Here is a 22,470-nt window from a genome sequence, read left to right as displayed (position 1 = left end):
TTTATGAACAGTGAAAGATGTAATGACATTGAAGTCCACCAAAAAAATTCTACAAAGTGATGGCACCCTGCTTTTGGGTGAGAAGAAAGATCATTGGACAATATTACACTTATTTTAAATGCGGGATGTCAGGGGATTATGTCTGGGTTGACCAGCTCTCTTTCTTGGTATGCCACTGTAAACTGAGGTTCCTTTAAAACATTTTTGTAGCTGTTTGATATTCAGCTTTGATCCCTTCCATTCTAAAATGACATACAGAAATAGAGGAAAGCAATACTCGCATGCAGAGAGCACCTGGACAAAAGAGGCTGTTTCCTAGCTGCTAGACTGAGAATAACAACCAGTTGTATCGGTTTACATGACCAATACGTTTAGGAACTGCAGTCAGTTTATAAGTCTGTTTTCCAAGCACTAGGTCATAGCCCTTGGGAGGCTATCTCAAAAGAAAAACGTGTGTCAAAGACATTTCTATGGTCTAAAAGAAAAATCTTGTTCTTCTGATCTTACCATTTGACCAAGCACCCAGTCAGTCTTTTAAAATACTGAAGTAAGAGACCTAAACAGAGGTTTAGAAATGGATTTCTTTACTCTTACTAAAAAGACAGTTCATACTTTAGCTAGTAAGGCATCAATCCAAAAAGTTTGAGAACTGATAGTATATAGAGGACAATTTATTTGACTTATTCCCAAAGGATATTTGGAGAAGGTGAGAGGAGGTCACCTCAACGTGAGACACAAGAAGATATATATAAGCTAATTTTCATTCTAAAAAGTGAACTTAATATAACAAAAACAGCTAGACATATGAATGAAAAAAATCTTCCATTGTGGTAGTTTAAAATAAATTAGCAAGCATTTTAACCTTTTTGTACATTATTGCACTGTTACAGAAGATACCTTTCCTGTTTTGTGAATTATTTGATGACTGTTTCTGTTACAAGTAGCTTACTGGATTTGAGTAACATAATTCTTTTACGGTATCTTAATGCCAATACTCTTAAAAAAGAGAGGAATACCATCCCTTCAGAGAATCTTGTGGAAAAGTAATCATAACAATAATCTGAAATACAGAATGAATATATTTAGTGGAAATACTGAATATGAGCCTACCAAGTAAATTAACCATGCTAGTGAAGTCTCTTTGTTAGTGGATGACCAGTACTCAGGCCAGTATGTTAGCAATTTGTGAGTTAGAAAAAAGTGGCTGTTGAGTGAAGAGTGTGTCATTTTAGTTCAGACATAGCACTCCTCCCATCTCCCAAATGTGTGCAACATAGTGTCAAGTGCATCAAAATAATGCCAGGAAGTGACTGACAAAACTAGGATCTCCAAGCTGGGAACAGCAAAGCGAAGGCTGATCACAACAGCTTCTCCAGAAAAAAACTGACATGAGGTCAGTCATATTTCCCTAGGGAATAATGGGGAACCCGATTCCTTTCCCAAGGAAGAAGGCAAAACAGGGAAAAAACCTACTATACAGACTTATTAGCAAACATTGGTGTATGAACAGACCTAGTGAGCTACATTGCCCCAAAATATGAAGAAATCCTCCAAAAAGTTTCTTCCTATAACCAGTCTTTTATAAAGTGTCTCTCTCCCTTTCCACTGTTGAATCATTCATGTTCCTGGTGACAGACATTGTGGAAAATTGTGTCCTGCTGTCAGATCAGACACCGAGTTGTAAATTACATTTTCCTTCTGCACATAAGTAGTATAAGGTTCCACTTCCATTGAGTCATCCTAGAAAAACAAAACCAAAAGCTGTAAACACAAGGAGTAGTTTAGTCTGACAAGACTGCAAGCCTTTCTTCTGGACTGAAGAATGTAACTGGGAAATAGTGCTCCCTTATTTATTCTTCTTGGACTCAAGAAAAAAAGAACCCCACAACTTTCTTGCTTTTTCTACCAAAGAACGTGTGTTGCCATTTCTGTCAAATATTTGGAGGGGAAGGCTGTGGTATTGGTTCATCTGCCTCCTTTTCCTCCACTTCTGCCACATATTTCTCCAGAAAATGCAAATAACATGGTTGAGTCTTGACTGTGATTGATTTCTCCATCAGTCTACAATTCAGTCGTCAGACAGGCTAATGAAAATTGTGTGATGTGACATCAAGAACACTGGTGTTTAACCTGTTGGTTTGCATTAATGCAACTGCCTGTGTCAGCAACAACTGGGAGGTAGGGCAGCAAAACAGGAGGAATGGTAATAATAATAATAACTAGAATTGACTAAGTCTTTTCAGAAATCAAAACTGAAGCACCATTTTAAGTCAATGACAGAATTTGAACCTAGTGTCTTCTGTAGGTGTACTCACAATTTAGGTGTAACACATCTTGCCTGCATAAAATGCTGTTATTTATATTTGGTAGCAGAAAACGGATACACAAATCTGAGTGAAGTGTTCAGCTACACTGGAAGCTTGTAACAGCATAGGGGGTTCAAGAATACATCCCAGCTTGCAGCTCAGCACTCCTTTCATTGTTTTATAAAACGATTTGTCTTGAGCATGGTTGGTTCTTTGATTGTAGATTGAGCATACAAGATAAGAGTGGCCTTAAAAACTTGAACATTATCAGTAAAAATCTGATGTTATTCCTTTACTGACCATGCTTTCAGGGCTACCAGAAGATGCCTCATTTGATGATGGTCTAATTTGCATCATTCTCCTTACCTGTGAGGAATGTGTAGGAGCAGTTTCAGGAGGTTTAGTTTTGTGGCACAGTCTGTGAAAAAGATAACAAGTATTAAAGCAAATCCCTTCTCTCGGTCCTAGGTTTCCCTGAATCATGGCTTGGTTTCTTTGATCACAGATTTAGGAAACATTTCATTTTCTTGTCCTCTGGAAGGATGTAAAATTCATGGATAGTGAAATGTATTGAATTCTTCACCTCTAAGGGAGAAGTTCTGGGAGAAAAACAGTTTTGGAATAGGGGAAGAAGGGAACATAGCTGAGGTTTTCTGCTAATTCAGCCTTTCTTTACAGAAATGATTTCTGTAGTTTTTCCTTGGAACTGCCTTTTTTTCTCCCCAGCAAATCCTAAAGGTGTTTAAGTCCAGCTTCACCCAGGGAACTTGTTCATTAATACAATCTGCAGTCTCCACTGTTGATGGGGCAGGGTAGCACTGATAATCCTCTGGCTCCTGATAGAAATTATTAGCCAGCAGAACCAACCCCCTGATCTAAACAAGAGAAACACTGGCTATCACAGCACCTGAAGAACAGCTTTACTCTCTCAGCTTCCAATTAGAATGAAGAGCTCCCCTTTAGCGTGGCAAGCAATGCAGTGAGCATCCTCTGCCAACTGCTCCCCATTTATATTTTACTCAGGTGCATTACCCAGTGAAGATGAGTGCTGTGCACCCCAGGTGGCTGCAGTATGGAAATATTTGATGTAGTTAATTCAGCTATTCATAGCAGCACAGTCTCACGGTCATATGATTTCAAGACACAAACAGTACTTAAAGATTTCTTCTTAGACAGTCTTTCCTTAGCACCCTGTCATACATACCTGTCACTGTAGAACTTAAAACAGCAAACCATAGCGACGATGATAATGCTCAGGAAACAAAGGATGATTGATACAGTCAGGTAAACGCTGGTGTCTAAACACAAAGAGTTAGTCTTAATTATATCTTCTTACTGCTTTCTTTATTATTTCTGTATAAGATTAAAGCTGCTTTATCACATACACACATTGTCATCATATTCATAAAATAAATATAATGTCCCTCAGCAGAAGGGAAAGTCAGTAGTGAAATGTCTGAGAAATACAAACAGAGTTTCTGTCAGAGACATAAGCAAATCCCACAAATACCACAGTGGACACTCATGATATTTTTTCACTAAGCCATAACTCAAGGTCCTCTCAAGGACTCGGCACATCTCAGTACTGCAACTCCTGTGTAGTTTTCAAAAGCAACAAAAAACCAAAAACCAGAAGCAAATGTTATGTAGTGTCAGACATTCACAACTTGGAATGAAGGGATTTATTTGTTTCTGCTGACTACACAATTGTTGGTTCTCTTTCTCTCTCTTACAGTGATCTGAGAACAGACTTTACATTTGCATCTAAAAAAGAGCTAATGTTATGCTTCCACGTGATTATTTCAACACTAAGGTCATGACTGCTTTATCTGTGTATCCAACATTTCCACTACCAAAAGAATACTACCACACATGCATATTACTCACTGTTAGGAAATAGTGTCTAGACAAACAAACTGATGATGTTTCTGGGCAAAGGAGTAGGGGTTGGTACTCTTGTCTATATAGGACTTCTCTGAAGGTTTCTATACCTTTTATAAAATTTTCTCTATAGAAGGAAAAAGAGTGTGCACAAGAGGAACACCAAACGCACAAAGAGCAGCTTACTTGAGGGATGGCAGGCTATGGACCTGCTCTGGTTCCCAGCTGGGTGGAACACAACACAGGTGTTGTTAGTCCCATTGGCACTACGTGCTGTGAGCTTGCTGACAACAGTCACTGTCCCGTCGCCATGGCCTTCCTTCGCGAGGGTGAAGTCGCCACCTGGTTCCCACAAGAGCTGAGCAGCCGGCTTCCCTGCCGCTGCCTTGCACACAGGGTTCCCCTGGCCATCACAGTACAGGGTCAGCGTGGGGGGGGCTGCAAAGAATCAGGAAGGGAGATACAGGGAGTTAGTTTGCCACAGTTGGGATCGGAAGTCCTTGTTCTCTACTTAAACTGAACACAGAACAAAGAGAAGAATAAGGGTGGAGGTGCCAGCCCATTACAGCAGCAGGGGCCAAAGTGGCCAAAGACTGTGCCTCTTTTACCACGTTGGACAACTCTCCTCCATTTGGGTGAGCTGGACAGCCTTGTACCATTAGAGGAGGTTTCCCTGGACATTGCAGTAGGGAATTACCCAAGTAGAGGATGAATTAGACTTTTGTTCTAAGCAGCCATTGTACACATGGCTTTTATCTGTTCCTACTGTCTGGATAAGAACGTCCCTTGTTTGATAGGAGATATCAGCACATGGAAGAGTTACTGTCAAGTGCTTTAGCTCTCTTCACGTAGTATATTGGAAATGGGTTCTATGGGGTAACTGGAAGCATGTGTAGAATCCTCTTTTAGTGTACTGGAATTTGCTTCACACCTGTTGTTTCCAACTAGACAGTGGAAAAGGGGGCGGGCGGCAGGAGGGAGAAGAGGTTTGGGAAAGAAGGAGAAAGGAGACACAGCGCTGCTATCAAAGTGCATGACAGTTTATCCTGGCAAGAAACCTCCTCTTCTCACTGCACACTTGCCCCGGTGTGTGGGGAGAGGAGCTTTGTGTGCACAGGCCCACTCACGGTGAGAACTGTAAAAGAAGGAAGGAGCCCCTTACCCAGCACAGTCAGGTAGTACGTGGCCACGAAATTCCCTTCTGTTGCTACTGTTTCACAGGTGTAATTTCCTTCATGGGCTGTTCCTACTTGCTGTATCTCAAGGACAGGATTTTGATTGGGGCTGAATTTCCAGTTCACGCTGTCAGTGCAGTTTGTGTGTGTCTGGTTGTGATCTGCCCTGTATCCCAAGGTGCAGGGTCCTCCAACCTCAGGTCTTATTTTCCACGTTAGCATGGTTATACTTGACTGGGGAGAGCAGGTGAGTACAAAGTTGTCACCTACCATTGCTGTCAGTCTCGTGTTCCCTGAAGGAGAGAAAGGAGAAAGAGACGTGTGAGAAGGTGCCCAGGAATGTCTCTTCTCTCATAGCCTCGGAGTGCTGGCCTGTGGTTCACAGAGAAATGTCTGCACTGTTACACAACAGGTTAAGGCCCTGTCTGTGCTTATCTGCAAATAGTGATTCATCTTGTAGTTGTGGATTATGGACCCAGAGACCTATCACAGCCTACCATCTCAATACTATCAACATGTGATAATGACTTTTCTCTGGAACTGTTGATCCCAAGGAAGTAAACAACTTTTACTTCTGCATTCATAGAAAATCCAACACTGTGGGCATAGGCCTTGTCTCCATCTCTCAGACATGATCCCAGCACAAATAACAATGTTGGACTTTTGTGTAAGAGGAAAGATTTTTGTCTTACGTTGCAGGGGTACCTTTTCTTTTCTGAATCTTTGTGGATATATACATTCAGACTATGAGTGTGCACAATGGGTACATATGAGTTCACAGAGTGACTGCACATTTTTTACTGCAGTGGCCCCCACAGGACATGAATTGCATGTCCTACCCGTCGTCGTGCCAGGCACACAACTCCAAAGGTATAAAATACACCCATATCCCTAGGCTGTGCCTATTGGTTGTGAGGATAAAACTGCTGACTAACTGTATTCAGTTGATGTTATCGACCCTAACAGGGAGTGTGTCTTGTTCCTGAATTCTGTTTTACAAGATCATGCTCCTAGCACCAACCAAAATGGATGTGGGAACCCAAGACAGATGGATGTGGCTGTGCAGGTCACAAGCTGTAGGGGATGCCACAGCCTCTCACTGGAAGGCAGGGGAGGCTCTGAGTACAGCTCTGTGCAGTGTGAGCAGGTAGATGATCTGTTCAGCCAAGCGGCACAGCTGCAATTTGAGGGTGAAAGGCTGAAAAATGAAATAGAAAGGCTTAGGAGCATTAGACAGGCTGAAATGGAGACAGACTGGGGAAGCCAGGCTCTGCCCTCTCTGCAACAGAAATGGGAGCACTCACCAGATAGCACCCAGGATCAAAGGACCCCTGTATCCTGCCCTTGTCTGTTGGAAGACAGAAGCCAAAATGAAAAGGGTGAGTGAAGGCAAGTTCATGGCAGTGGCAGAAAGCGAGCACTCTGCTGGCCTGCCTTGCTTCCCCAGGGGCCTCTGCGAAATAGATATGAGGCCCTGCTAGAAGACAGACAGTCTGATAATGAGGTGGATGGTAGGCAAACTATATCTTAGGTTTTACCATGGTCAGATAACCCTTACATATAGCAACCTCTCCCACAAGGAAGAGAAGAGTTATAGTTGTTGGATACTCGCTCCTAAAGGGATCAAAGGGCCCAATATGCTGGGTTCACCGTCATCATGGGGAAGTCTGTAGTCTTTGTGGAGCCTGACTCGGGGATATTACTAGGAAACTCCCCAACCTGGTGCAGTCATCAGACTATTACCCACTACTGATCTTCAACACAGGTATGGAGGAAACTGCACCCTGAAGTTTGAAGAGAATGAAGAGAGACTTCAAGGCCTTGGGATGGTTGGTGAAACAGTGTGGGGCACAAGTTATTTTCTCTTCCCCAGTTGCAGGCAATGACATGGGATGGGACAGAAGGATCCAGTCTGTAAATACCTGTCTCGAGACTGGTGCTACAGGCAGGGCTTTGGGATCTCTGATCATGGCTGGTTTTATAAGACACCAGGCCTGACAGGAGTACAAGGGAAAGGCTTATCTCCAAGGGTTCTAGGATGAGAATTAGCAGGCCTCATTTATAGGGCTTTAAACTGGATTCAAAGGGGGATGAGGTTGTTACTGAGTTTGCACCAGTGGAGCAGTGCTGTCCTATTAACGAAGACCAGAAGGCCTCCTACCCACCTACGGTGAAATCAGTGTGCTCAGCTTGCTCCCTGAAATGGCTGTACACCAATGCACACAGCATGAGGAATAAACAGGAGGAGTTAGTGTGTGGTCAAAGGGTTATGATCTTATGGCAGTTACAGAGACGTGGTGGGACAGCTCACATGACTGGAATGTGGTCATGGATTGTTATGTCCTTTTTAGGAAAGACAGGCCAACAAGGCGATGTGGTGGAGTTGCTGCCTACGTGAGAGAGCAACTAGAATATACTGAGTTCTGTGTGGGACGGATGAGGAGTGAGGTGAGAATTTGTGGGTGAGAATTAAGGGACAGGTTAGCATTGGTGATACAATTGTGGGTGTCTATTACAGGCCACCTGATCAGGATGAGGAAGTTGATGAGACCTTCTACAGGCAGCTCATAGCAGCCTCGCAATCTCAAGCCCTCATTCTCAATGGATATTTTAACTACCCAGATATTTGCTGTTGATGTTATCAACAGAGTTGACTCTCTGACAGTGATCCAGCCATTCACAGTCCAGGAGGTTCCTCCAGTGCAAATGGTGGATGAGCCAACTACAAGAGGAGCACTGCCTTATACTCACTAACAAGCAGGGTCTGATTGAAGTAGTGAAGGTTGAGGGCAGCCTTGGCTGCAGCTGCAGTGAGATGGTAGAGTTCAGGATCTTATGCAGTAAGAACAGGATATCAAGCAGGATCATAACTCAGGACTTCAGCAGGGCCAACTTTGGCCTTTTCAAGCAATTGCTAGGGGAAATCCTATGGGACAGGGTACTAGAAGGAAAAGGGGCCCAAGATGGTGTATATTGAAGGACAACTTCTTCCAAGCTCAAGATCAGAACATCCTAACAGGTAGGAAATCAAGAAAGGGAGCCAGAAGACCCACATGGTTCAACAGGGTTCTGCTGGGCAAACTCAACTGGAAAAAGAGAGACTATAGGTCATGAAAGGAGAGGATGGCCACTTGGGAGGAATATAAGACTGTTGTCAGAGCATGTAGGGAGACAACAAGGCCTCTTTGGAATTAAAACTTGCAAAAGAGGTCAAGGACAACAGAAAGAGCTTGTTCAAATACACCGTGTACAAACTAATGCTAGAGCCAGTGTAGGTCCTCTGCTGAATGAGGTGGGTGCCCTGGTGACAGAGGGTACTAAGAAGGCGGAGTTACTGAATGACACTGTTGTCTCTGTCTATACTGGTGGAGACTGTCCTCAGGAGCACCAGACCCCTGCGGCCCCAGAGGAAGTAAAGATAAACAAGGAGTTTGCCTTGGTTGATGAGGACTGGGTTAAGGATCAGTTAAGCAGTCTCGACATCCATAAATCCATGGGTCCTGATTGGATGCACGCATGGGTGCTGAGGAAGCTGGTGGAAGTCATTGCCAGGCCACTGTCCATCATCTTTGGTCAGTTGTGGGAAATGGGACAGGTGTCTGAGGACTGGAGGAAAGCAAATGTCACTTCAGTCTTCAAAAAGGGCAAGAAGGAGAACCCAGGTAACTATAGACCAGTCAGCCTCTCTTCCTCTCCTGGAAAGGTGATGGAACAACTTATCCTTGGTGCTGTCTCTAGGGTATCAAGGATAAGAGGGTCTCAAGGAGCAGTCAGCATGGTTTTACCAAGGGGAAGTCATGTTTGACCAATCTGATAGCCTTTTATAAGGATGTAACCAGGTGGATAGATTATGGTAGGGCAGTGGATGTGGTTTATCTCAATTTCAGTAAAGCATTTAACACCATCTCCTTGCAGCTAAACTGAGGAAGTGTGGTTTGGATGATTGAGTAGTAAGGTGGATTGTGAACTGGTTGAAGGAAGTAAGTCACGGAATTATAGTCAATGGGACAGAGTTTACTTGGAGACCTGTATCTATTGGAGTCCCTCAGCGGTCGGTACTGGGATCAATACTATTCAATATATGTATCAGTGACCTGGATGAGGGAACAAAGTGCACCGTCAACAAGTTTGCTGACGACAGAAAACTGGGAGGAGTAGGTGACACCAGGATGACCATGAGCCAGCAATGTGCCCTCATCACTAAGAAGACCAATGGCATCCTGGGTATACTAGAAGGGGTGTGGTTAGTAGGTCAAGAGAGGTTATCTCCCCCCTCTACTCTGCCCTGCTGAGACCACATCTGGAATATTGTGTCCAGTTCTAGGCCCCTCAGTTCAAGGACAGGGAACTACTTGAAAGAATCCAGCACAGGGCCACAAAGATCATAGAATCATAGAATCTGTTAGATTGGAAGGGAACTTTAAAAGTCACCTAGTCCAACACCCTGCAGTAAGCAGGGACATCTTTACTAGATCAGGTCGCTCAGAGCCCCATCAAGCCTGACCTTGAATGTCTCCAGGCATGGGGCCTCCCACTACATCTCTAGGCAGCCTGTTCCAGTGTCTCACCACGCTCACATTGAAGAACTTTTTCCTAATATCCAACCCAAATCTCCCCTTTTGAGTTTTAAATCAATTACCCCTTGTTACATGCCCTCACTAACAGTTCATCCCCAGCTTTCTTATAGGCACCTTTCAGGTATTGGAAGGCTGCTACAAGGTCCTCAGAGCCTTCTCTTCTCCAAGCTGAACAAGCCCAACTCTCTCAGCCTGTCTTCATAGGAGAGGTGCTCCAGTCCTTTGATCATTTTGATCATCACCTCTGGATGCACTTCAACAAGTCCATGTCCTTCTTGTGTTGAGGGCTCCAAAGCTGGACACAGGACTGATTATTTCAGATATTGAACATGAGTCATGATTTCTCTCTTGACCACATTTGGGACCCTGTGTCTTCAGCTGACACATCCAAGGGGTCAAGTTTCTAACCACAAGATTAATTTCACTAGTTCCTTGACCATTGAAGCCTCTCAACATGATTCCACCTTTGGGACAGTTGGTTATTTTTCTTTGTTTCAACAGTCACCCTGGGAGCTTATTCTTAATAAAATACTCCACAGTGGCTTTTGTTTGCAATAAAGGTACATGTGGGCAAGCACTCAGAGATGAAAGAAAGGTTACCTGTAACAGTTCTTCAAGATGAGTTGCTTATATATGCATTAGTATTGCCTACACTTACATAGGCAGACCACCCTTCTTTGTAAGGCACATTTGAGACTGAGAGAATACAAGAGTTGTAAAGCAGTGTGAAGAGTAGGTGAGGGAGTGGGATTTTTATATCCTTTGTGCCCCACTGAAATTAAAAGCAAACAACTCCATAAATCTCCAATGTATGTACATGTATAAATAACAGCCTGAAGAAGACTGGTTGCATTAAATAACCTTTCCTTTTCAAAATCTCTTAGGTTAATGAGTTAATGGGAATAATACCCATAGCTGTAGTCCAAGCTAGACTCCATTTACCACCTCACTCATTTCCTCTTTTAATAGGTGACTACTAAACTTTGGGACTGTAAACCCATGGGTGCTCTGTGTTTCTCATAGAAACCTGAGTAGCCCCTTCCTTGGGCTGAGTACTAGTTTTAGTGGCATTCTGAGAGCTGTGTGTGGGGAGAAAATCAGAGTACTACTTTCAAACCATGCATTAATCTGGAAGGACAACAAAAGTTAATCAATCTGATTTGTACTGACAAGTAAGTTTTGCACAACGTATTTCAAAAAGGTTAACCCCCTCCCCAAACCTTTCAAGCAGGTATACCAAAGAGGGAATTGAAAGTTCAGCTGGAATATGCAAAGGATTAGAAGCCCTAAGTTTTGTGTGATTAATCAAACCTTTGTTGAAGTCTTCCTTAGAGGTACCAGGCTTGGCTTTGTTATGTTCTCTGTCCCCTACTCAGAGCTGGCACAATGTGGAACCCTGTTTCTGATCATTGGCAATGCTGCAAGGAAAGATCTTAATGACCATCAACTTCAATTTGTCAGATTATTACTATTAGCCCTTTTGAGAAAACTGCAATTGGTTTTGCCTTAATCTTCTGGAATCTAGGTGAATGAATCATTGCAGCTCAAACAGTTTTCCTTTAATTTAACTGTTTTCTTGGGAAATTATTTCTGACTTGCAAAATGTCACGGTTCTGAAGCCTGTGACACAGTCTCCCAGAGTATTCTCCTGGAGAAGCTGGCAGCCCATGGCTTGGACAGGTACACTCTTCACTGGACTAAAAACTGGCTGGATGGCTGAGCCAGAGAGTGGTGGTGAATGGAGTTAAATTCATCTGGCAACTGGTCACAAGTGATGTTGCACAGGGGTCGGTACTGGGCCCTGTCCTCTTTAATATCTTTATTGATGGTTTGGATGAGGGAATTGAGTGCACCCTCAGTAATTCTGCAGATGATACTAACTTGGGGGGAAGTGTTGATCTGTCAGAGGGTAGGAAGCCCCTCCAGAGGAACCTGGACAGGATGGATGAAAGAGCAGAGGTCAATGGGATGAAGTTCACCATGGCAAAGTGCCGGGTCCTTCACAGGACAACCCCAGGCAACGCTACAGGCTTGGGGCAGGGTGGCTGGAACACTGCACAGAGGAAAAGGATCTGGGGCTGTTGTTTGACGCTCACCTGAACATGAGCCAGCAGTGTGCCCAGGTGGACAAGAAAGCCAATGGCATCCTGGCTTCTATCAGGAATAGCATAGCCAGCAGGACCAGGGAGGTCATCATCCCCCTGTACTCAGATCTGGTGAGGCCACACCTCAAATATGTGTTCAGTTTCAGGCCCCTCACTACAAGAAAGACCTGGAGCCTGTCCAGAGAAGGGAAACAAAGCTGGTGAAGGGTCTGGAACACAAGTCTTATGAGGAGCGGCTGAGGGATCTGGGACTGTTTAGTCTGGGGAAGAAAAGGCTGAGGGGAGACGATATTGCTCTCCACAAGTACCTGAAAAAAAGTTGTGGTGAGCTGGGGGTCAGCCTCTTCTCACAGATAAGTAGCGATAGGACAAGAGGAAGTGGTTGCAAGTTGCACCAGGGGAAGTTTAGGTTAGAAATTAGGTGACATTTCTTCTCAGAAAGAATGGTTGGGCATTGGAAGGGGTTTCCCAGGAAGGTGATGGAGTCACCGACCCTCAGGGTGTTTAAGGAAAGGTTGGATGAGGAACTCAGTAAGTAATCTAGGTGGTAGGGGGGTGATTAGACTAGATAATCTTGTAGGTCTTTTCCAACCTTTGACAATTCTATGGTTTTAACTACTTACAGATTCCGTTAAAGATTTTTGCCGTTTCTTTTTGAGGATTAGGTATCCTTTGGATGAAGACATTTCCAAACCTAGAGCTAGCTCCTGCAGATTGATATGAGTTGTGGCTGCAGTATTGCCTCAGACTTAATTGCACTGCACAGTGCTATCTATAATGGTTTACCTACTCCAGCTGTGTTAACATGGAAGTCAGAGGGTAATTCTGAGAAATTGTTGGTATTTTGCCTGTAGAAGAGGAAAATCAGGTGGGGATATTTTACTGAATCCATTCACTTCCCATTTTTATTAAATAAAGGAAATCACATTTAACATCCTGCTGCTCAATACTGCCAGGATTCATTGGTTAATGTTTCCAAGCACAGCTGAAGACAAAAAATCCCATCTATTCACACCATTTTCTGATACACAAATTACCAACCAGCCCCACAAACGCTTGTGTCCTTAATTGAGTTGTCATCGCTGTTCTGTGATGTATTATTACACTGAAAGGGTTTCAAAATGTCAAGTTTTTCCTGCCTAATGATATTTCAAGAAAATCTGAGGTTTGTGTTTTAAACTCATATGATTTTACCAGGAGAGGAACTGAAAAAAGCCTTTTGTCGCATGATGGTTTCTGGATGTGAGTTCTATAAATGTCTCTGAAAACCAGAGAACAAAGTGGTTCCCCTCCCAGCTTACCACTGGCAAGAGCCCCAGAGCTCCAAGTCATGTCATCAGTGTGGCTGACCTCCTCTGAAAATGACTAAGCAAACCTAAGCCTTCAAACGGCCTGTGTGTTGGGGCTGGGGTTTTGGGGTTCCTTTTGGATAACGTTTGCAAATGTTGTGCAGGAAGGACCATGTTGTGCATATTCAGCTGTGCACATTTCCACTCACATGGCACCATCCTTTTACTTGTCTTTCAACTCGGCTTCTCCTAAGCAGCCTTTCGCAATGTACGAGTTCCCCGGCCCAGCAGCTTTGGAGCTGTGAAGAAGGAGGGAGTGAAAGTGGTGCTTTCTGCTGTGCCTCCCCGTCATATTCTCCCCTGAATGAATCAGGTAGCATTCACTTTGAATGATAAGCCACATCAGTCAGCTTAAATTCTGATGAATCATGTTTAAATACAATTTTAGGTTTATTAAAAACCCTCTAGAAGGATTCTGAATTCCTGTGGATCTTGCTAATAATTTTGAAGGCTTTATAGCAAGACAAGAGCTTAAGCCAGTAGATAGTTAGTAAAAAGCCTTCTTTATCCTGTCCTTACACACAGCTTCCTACTTGCATAAAGAGGCTTTGTAATCATAATATAGTTGAACTGTTTTCACTTTACTGCCCTCTGTCATTGCTAGAGTGTGGCTAAGTGGCATGCTCCTTGGACTTCTTTTATAGAAGAATGCATAGGCCAAAAATCCTGACAGGTTTGGTTAATTTATCTTTCTGAAATGACTTTGAAGACCTCCTCCTAAAGTGGAACAAGGAATATGTTTTTATCTCCGTATAAAAGAAATGTATCATTAGGGGGAGATATCCTATATTATGTCCCTGCTAGCATTCTCCCAAGAGCTGTCTAAAACTCTGTCTGTCTCTGTGTTGAAAGTAGAGAAAGAAACAAAAAAGAAATGGTAAAGGAGCAAGGCGTAACTGCAAAGCCTGCACCTATTGTAATCGTCTTCCGGTTCAGTGTGGCGTGGCAGTGTGTTGTGATGGCAGTGTGCTGTGGATACAATGTACGTGACCGAGTCCCAAAACCCGCATAACCCCACTGATAGTTCTGCTGGGCAATAAATACCTCATTAGCCCTGGATCGTTTCAGTGCTTCCATTTCTGTAGGTGCTCGCTCACATGCTCACATAGTGCAGAGAACTTCCAGCGTGCTTCCTGTTCTCCCAAGAAAGCATATGCAAGAAGGGAGCTCTGCTTCACTTTACCACAGAACATAGTACCTACTTCAGATAATTTGAGGTTTTGAACTATGTGAGCTAAAATCTTGTCACTCACAAGCAAAACAGAACTGAACCGAGGTAATACTTGATAAGAACCTTCCAAACCAGAAAGGGTAGTGTCAGCCATTTTCATAAGTGTTTCTGATGAAAACAAGATTTACCTTTCGTTCTATTTCAAGCTAAAATATAGCCTAAGGAAACACTGAGACTTGCTGGGTTTTAGCACAGATTTATCTCTATTTAAAAGCAGCCCAAAATGTGTATTCTCAGGAGTTAATCTGTAAATAGTTGTGGGATCCACCACCACAGTTTCTTTAAGTGGAAATTATCCTCATCCTTAACCTGTCCTTCCTGGTGAGCCAGAGCATCTCCTTCAATTAGGAGATGTTGATAGGACCTCATGTTGGACTGAAGCTGGACATGCCCTGCTTTCTTTTTCTAGTAAGCATATTGAAAGCCATCCAATCTTTAAAACTATGTTTTATTAGAATATAAACCAATATGCTGGAAGGTGATAGGTCTTTAGGGAACACAGAATTTCTAACTATACTAATGAAAAGAAAAAAGGCCTGATAATATATCTCCAGTGTTCTCTGTGCCCCTATGAAGCAGGTTCTGTCTCTGAATCCTCTATTCTACTCCACCAGCTTTTAGTCAGGCTTCACAGTTTCAACATGATCTCTTCTATCCTCCTTTATCCATCACTTCCACAACTGCTTGTGGGTCTGCACCAACCGCGCACTTTGCCAAGGTCTCCCTGCTTTCTTTGCCCTCCTTATGTTGCCTGCGCCAGCCTGCGCTTTTAGGTCTGTCCTCAGCAGCTCTGAGAGAAGACATGATCTCCCCCTCCCTACGAGAATTTCACTAAACCTAAGGGGTCATTGTCTGAGGATTCTTCAGGAGAACCAGCTGACCAAAAAAATTCCACTCTGTTACAGAAGGGGGGTTCAGTGCTGCAGGTGTTTTAATTCAGACCTGTCACTGCACCACTGCTTTACTGTAAGGTGTCTAAAACTCGGCTGCTAAAGTTTCCTCTGTGAGAGCTGATTGATTTATGACCAGGGCATTAGGGCATATATGCCACACACGTCAGCATTTATCTATTCAAGCAACGGCTCGGAAACCAGTCAGTACATTTCACTGCTACTTCTGTTAAGGTGAAATCCCATGTTAGAGCTGAGCTGAACTGTTAGCTTTCTGTAGCTGAAAAAGGGGATAACCAGTCAGCAAAGGCTTTATTCTCTGTGGGCCTGCAGAGAACAAGCAATGTGAAGAGGTGTGAGCTATCAAGCTCGTCTCAGCGCAGTGATAACTGTAGCATGATAATTAAATGTCAGTACTGTTAGCTATTTCATTGCACACAGGAGAGATGAAGTGAAAGATTGTATGTCTACGCTCTTATTGTAAATAACTTCCCATTCTCAGTCTTACTCTTCATAAACAAATGGGCTCTGGATAATGGCAATGATTTTTTTCTGTTAGCCAGAAGGAGCAGAACTCAGGAGCCCAGGAGTATGTGCTGTCTGTCACACTTATTTAGAAAACAGGTGAGTCCAGGAGTTCTGTGCAGCTCTGGGCTGCACCATCCAATTCTGGTTGTGAATGCAAATCCATCATGAGCAGGTTTCACCTGGGAGACTCAAGTCAAAGGTGGGTAGAGTAGGAGCCCTTTAGACTGAGGTTCTCTGGTTTGGCTCCAGCTTCTGAAGTTCATCTAATTACAATACTAGTTATACCATGCCACCCCTCTTAAGCCATGTTGAGAAGGTTCTCAAGCTGCATGCCAGTGCATTGAGTACACATTCCAAGGCACTGACAGATTCCACTTTTATGTTTGAAAATTGACATACCCTCTCTCAGGAACAAACAAACTCAGTTGAGGAGTTCACATATGTGTTTCAAAAATGTGCTGGTTACTGTCGTCATGCTAAGATTACCATAATTGGAAAAAAAATGGGGGAAAGACTTGGCTCTGTGTTTTTTTAACGTGGTTTATGTACTGTGACAGCTCTCAGGGATAACTAGTTGTACCAGTTCCTTTGCAGTGTCACTTATTTAGTCATTTCTCCTGTTTCGCAGAGTCTTTCTCACAGTAAAAGGAAAAAGAAGAACATTAAAAACAGGAAAATGTGATTGTGAAGCCAGTAAAATTTCAGGGGGATCACTGCAAAGTCACACACAGCTACACAACTTGAAAGTGCTTTTAATTGCTTTCAAATAGGACTGTTATTCTTCATGGTTTTAACCAACAATAGAACTTTTTCTTGCCCCCAATATTACTCAAGTTCCATGACAACCTCTTCAGAAATTTAGATGTTAAAGAGTTTTTTGCACTGCTTTACTTTCTCAGACATAATCCTATTATCCTAATAGGTCTTTTAATTCTTACAGTAACAGTCTAACGCGATGTTTTGGCGCATCTGCCCCCACACACTGCATGTTAAACTTAGAGGTATAATGAATTGAAACAATGATCGTACCACAACCAAATGACTAACTGTATCTTGGAATGAATCTATTACATGAGTCATAGCAAGTCATAATCAAAAAGGCAGCACCAGCTGCTTGGAAGAGGCCAGGTACCAGAGGCTGAGTTCTGCTTCTGGTTTCCCCTTGTACTGCCACAGAGTGCCTGTGACACATAGTAAGGCTTGTCTAGAAAGAAGTGAAAGATAAATGAATAGATGTGCTTTGTACTAGGATATGGATTGCTAAGGTATTGACAGTTTTGTATCTGGTAGCTCTGTAGCTCTGAGAATGTAGTCACAACAGCACAGGACAGAGTGTAAGCAGAAAACTAGCCCTGTGTGTCAGGTTAGTAGTAAGCAGTCAGACTACTCTAATTTTTTTCAAAGAAATAAATGAACAAACTGTCCAGAGCTTATATGACTGTTTCTGGAAGGTGCAATCACAGCTTTTTCTGCATGGATGTATCTTCAAAAGGATACAATAAGAGATTTATACCTTTATTATTAGTTTCCTACTCTTACTCTTATCCATACATATCATAATTCCTTGAAAATATCTCCTATTCCCATTTCATTCTATTTAGGCATTTTTCCTGTCTTCATAAATTAGTTTCTTCCTTATACTCAAATTCTTCTTTTGTTCTCCTTTTAACAGAGAGCAGCCTTTTAACAGCTGCTGTCTCATACAAGCTGAAATAGAAACTTTAAAATACAGCCAGAAAAATACACTTTGTCATTGTAAACTTTGGTGCCTGAAGCATGGCTAGATTTATTTTTAGATTGCAAACTTCAATATGACTTTTATATGTTGTAGAGAGATGAGCACAGTGGCAGAACTTAGAAATGAACCCAAGGTTTAAGTCTTCCCACTCAAGGAGCAATATTACGTTACAGTTGTCAGTTCCTGGTTTTTAACTTGGCTATGATCTTTCACATCTTTGTTTTGCTTTCTCCACTATCCTTTCAGTCATTCAAGATAGCTAATTTTCAAGGCAAAGGAAAGATGCTCAAGCTAGTTAGATGTGTGGTTTGATACAGTGTCCTCTTGAAAATCATAAATAAAGCTGAAGAATAGGGGGACAACTGGAGTGAAACATGATGGACAAAGAACGGGATCAAGGAGAGAAAGCAAAAGGTGGTGTTAAAAGGAGATGTCAGTCTGAAGGTAGCTTGCTAATAACGTTTCACAGCTGATGATTTTTGTGGTAATTCTGTTCAATGGTTTTACTAATGGTTTTACTGATGACATTGACATCTGTATCAGGAGCGTGTGAGGAAATTTGTTGAAAGCAGGAAGAATATAGCATTATTAATACAAAGAATGGAAATGTCACACAAAAAGTTCCAGGTGACCATGTTGAGTAGAATGGTAGATACATGCTGAAAATCAGCAGCTCAAAAGGCAATAACAATAAAAATTTAGGTTGGAAATGAGGATACAAAATCTTTCCTCAGTCTGGATTAAAAACAGCCTTTCAATGATGCAGGTGCCTTTTTTCATGCTCAGATTGTTTCATGATACAATGCTTGCAAAAAAGGGTGATTTGATGCAATGATATGGGGTCCTTTCTGAGGTTTTGTTTCTACTCTCACGTAAATGGTATGTCTCAATATCAATGTGCCTTTGCAGAGAATAGGGTGGATACACTAATGAAGGAATTAGTTGCTCTTTATAGGATGTGTTAGAGCCATCCAGCTTGCAGAACAAACACTGTTGGCCAGATCCTCACCTGGTAATAAATCTTCACTGAACTTAAAGAGCTGTATAATGAGCATATTATATCAGCCTGGCTATAAACTTTAAACTAGGTATAGCAACTTCTGTGTGCAAAGTAAGTAGATCTTATTCCTTGTAGAATGGGAGCTGGAATGGATGAGGAGAAAGGGGATTTATACTGGGTGCCAAACTGCCTTGGGTAGTATTTCTTTGAGAGTAGCACCGTGACACAGCAGATAGATACAGAATGTTTCATATTCTGTTCTGCATGCTGAACTTGGCCTTTTACTCTCTTCCTCATGAGAAGAATAAAATAACTTGTACTTTATACTTAAGTGGCACTTTCCTGCTATCCTAATTAAAAATAGAAAAGAATAGGTTGTATGCCCTCTTTTTCATACTTTGCAGGGAGCAGGTAAAGAACTGCTGTGAAAACATGCTTACAATCTCACTTTTATAGTGTTGAAATCTCTGTCATACTTTGTTTAGCACTTAGCTTTAGCCTAGTACTTTTCTTCCTAGCATTCGCTTACTCAATACAAAGATGAGGCAGCATAAGAAGATTCCCTACACTTTTTTCTTATGAGTGATACCTCTAAATACAAAATAGATCAACTGTGAGGATGAAGTAGCATGTGTTTCTACAAGTGCACTCCCTATTAAAGAAAACATGCTTTGGAGTCATGGAGTATGCCGTCAACTTACAAGATGGTTCTTCCTTGTTTCCATGATTTTCAACTAGACACATTAAGACATCTCATTTGAACCAAAGTAAAATGGTAACGTCTCAAGGACATGCTTTGAAGATTGTACTAGGGCAATTTAGATGTCTTCTGAGAAAATGTTGCTTAATTTAATTAAACAGAATTATGTTTTAAACATCTGGGTAAGAAAAACAGGCTGTTTGGATTTAGGTGTTTTTAGGGTAAAAGAAGTCAGAATAATCCCAGCACATAAACCCAAAGGAGCAGCAAAGAAATAGTGAAATGGAGACAAATGTAAATTTACCAGAATAGTGTTTTAACCTATGTTTTTATATCTGGAGCAAGATTCCATGGTAAACTAGGAGGCAACAGTGGCAGGAGTACTGAAACACACTAGGACAGAGAAAGAAAGAAAGAAGGCAACAAAACACCATTGCACTTGTGAAAGAGAATTCACAAGTTACATTAAGGAAAGAAGCTAAATGAAAGCAGTAGCAGTCAAGAAAATCATGTGTGCAGGTAAACTTGAACTGTAGCCAGGCTGCTCTGTAAATCTACTTCACTTTTATTCACCTCATATACTCCCAGCACTGATGCAATGTCACTGAGTTCAGTCACTTACTATTGATAGAAACTGAGCAACCATAGAGTACAGATCATGCACCAGCAGCTTCAGTAGCATACTGTGCAACTCTGCTTGGGGGCAGATATGGATACAGCAGTCATGAAGTGACCTCAGCCTTGCTGTGATGTTGTAAAAAATAAACAAGCAACAGAAAATAACATCCTAAGGAAATGTTAAGGAAAATGCTAACACAGATAAAGCCTGGTTGCACACAACAGTTTTTGCATGACCTTTTTTAATGCAGAGTAGCTTGCTCTAGTTTTCAGAAGGGAAGACATAGTTCCTTCTACATTACATGCAACACTAAAATTCTCTGAATAGAATATACACATTGGATCATCTTGACACATTTACCCTGTAATCTCTGAAGAATAAAACCCTTGCCACTACATCTTGCTCAGAACACTCACCCTAATATTGAAGGAAACAAATGTAAGAGCAGTGTTAGCTAAAAGTTTCCCATGAAATGTAGGCTCTTTTTTTTTTTTTTTGGGGGGGGGGTGGTGAGGTGGAGAGGTGTTCAAGCACAAAATTGGATTTTAATCTAATCTTTTCCCTTTTGAGGGGGAATATCATTGATTCACCAAGACATCAAGAAGTTTAAATCCTTTTGGATGCATGAAACCACTTTTTTGGCATTGGATTTTAAAAAATATTTCCACCGGTAAATTATTTTGTAAAATAATTTTTCCCAGTAGGATTCCCTTTTGTCCCCCCCATTTTTCTTCCCCTCCCCCTTCATTTTGTAATGTGTCCACACTCTTTTAGTTTTTGAGCAGCTATGTTTAAAAATGTAGGCTGTCTGATGTTACACTAAAGCGTCTGTGTGACCCTGAGCAGGTTTCTCAATGTTCTGAGATAGTTCTTTACGTTTCAGAATGGGGACAGGGATTTTTTTACTTCTAGTGTGCCTGTTGTGATGTTACCCATACCAAGCTTTAAAAATTCCTGTGGAATATTTAAATTTTTTCCAGTGGGTGGGTGTTAGGTAAAAATTTTGGATCCCTCATTTGATCAACCAAACACATTATAGATGGCTGTTCCCTCACTGCCAACAATGAGTGCCAACAATTTGTTTTGCTTTAAAATATCACCAGGGAGACATTTTTATCTTCTGGCCAAGTGAAAAGGAGTAACTCAACCCATGTCTATGCAGTGTAGTTCTACCTGTCCATAACAGGAATGGGCACATGCATGTTACATGTTCAGAGATGTCCCTACTTTTAAGTTGGATCTCTCAGACCTTTCTCTCTATGTACATAGGCAGTTTAGGTTTCTGGAACCACTGCTCAAATCCCTAGTTTCATCACCAAGTCCCCAGACTGCTGCGTGGTGTCTGGAAGAGCACAAGCTCTAGAAATGCAAATGAACAGTATGTGGGAGACATTAGCTGCTGTAGCTAAACTACATTAAAAGTGAGTCAACTACACTAAAAGACGGGGTTGGAAAGACATAGGAGTGTCACTGGCTTTGGTACAAAAGCCTTCCCCGCTCTTGGCACAGACCACACCTACTAGTCTTAGACTGAAATTCCAGAAACTGCTCCCTACTGTCAGTGTATCAGTGATCTTCCACCACTCCTCAGAAAGACACAAGAGATCCCTGCCCCATTTCAGACCCTACACAGTCTCTCTTCAGCAGAAACCACAAGGCTAAAAGCTTCAAGTTTACATATATTTTCCTGGGCATATTTTTAATACATCCAATGGATCAGTTTCTCAGAGGATGAGGATTTAGTGGTCTGAGTAAAAAGGTTGTCTGTGACACACGGTACATTCCCAGCTAAAGATCACTAAATAATCACCTACATGGAAGTAACAGGAATAATACTTGGCAGCCTTGTGACCACTAAGCAAAGGAGGAGTGGATATTGGGGAAGCCTGTTTCAGTTGTGCTGCATAATTTTTAGCAATTAAAGAAAGTCACAGCATGATGAATAGCTTTTATGGAAAGAAAACACCTGTGCACAATTCCCCTTCTTCCATCCTGATGACTGACTGGCCCCAGTTAGACTCACCTACTGTTCTCATGACCTTGGTGATGGTGAGCAGCACAAAAACACAGAGAGTCTTCCCAGCGATCTTCATGTCGGCTCCTGCTTTCATGGCTCTGGCAGCTCTGTCACTCCATCCATCCCGCTGCCAATCTAGCTGTGGTTATGGGGGGTATTTCTCGCCTGCTAGCACATCCTCAGCAGCCAATGTCAGTGTCTGCTCTCCCCCTTTCCCACTCCTCTCCTTTAGCTCTGTGTGCTCCTGATCAGCTGGCTCCTCAAAGCTGGAGAGGTTCCTCCTTCTGACTTTTCAGAGCACTAGGCTTCCTGTGCTGAGAGCCTAGGCGAACACTGAGGAAGCAGACTGAACAG

The 22,470-nt window shown here is 42.3% G+C and overlaps 1 protein-coding gene across 1 annotated transcript; it reads right to left on the bottom strand.

Moving 5' to 3' along the window:
* Positions 1-1,617: 1,617 nt before the first annotated feature.
* On the bottom strand, positions 1,618-22,210 carry LOC311201453 (cell surface glycoprotein CD200 receptor 1-A-like; the record flags this gene model as incomplete). Its single annotated transcript, XM_084275840.1, has 6 exons — positions 1,618-1,740; positions 2,673-2,724; positions 3,511-3,604; positions 4,374-4,625; positions 5,350-5,655; positions 22,123-22,210. The coding sequence occupies 6 exons, from the start codon at positions 22,208-22,210 to the stop codon at positions 1,618-1,620; spliced, it is 915 nt and encodes a 304-aa protein (XP_084131966.1).
* Positions 22,211-22,470: the final 260 nt, after the last annotated feature.

This window comes from Gallinula chloropus, assembly GCF_964237585.1.
Source record: "Gallinula chloropus genome assembly, chromosome: 1".
In the NCBI taxonomy this organism is placed as follows: domain Eukaryota; kingdom Metazoa; phylum Chordata; class Aves; order Gruiformes; family Rallidae; genus Gallinula; species Gallinula chloropus.
Note: the sequence above shows the minus strand (reverse complement) of the source record. Positions and strands in the feature narration are given on the sequence as shown.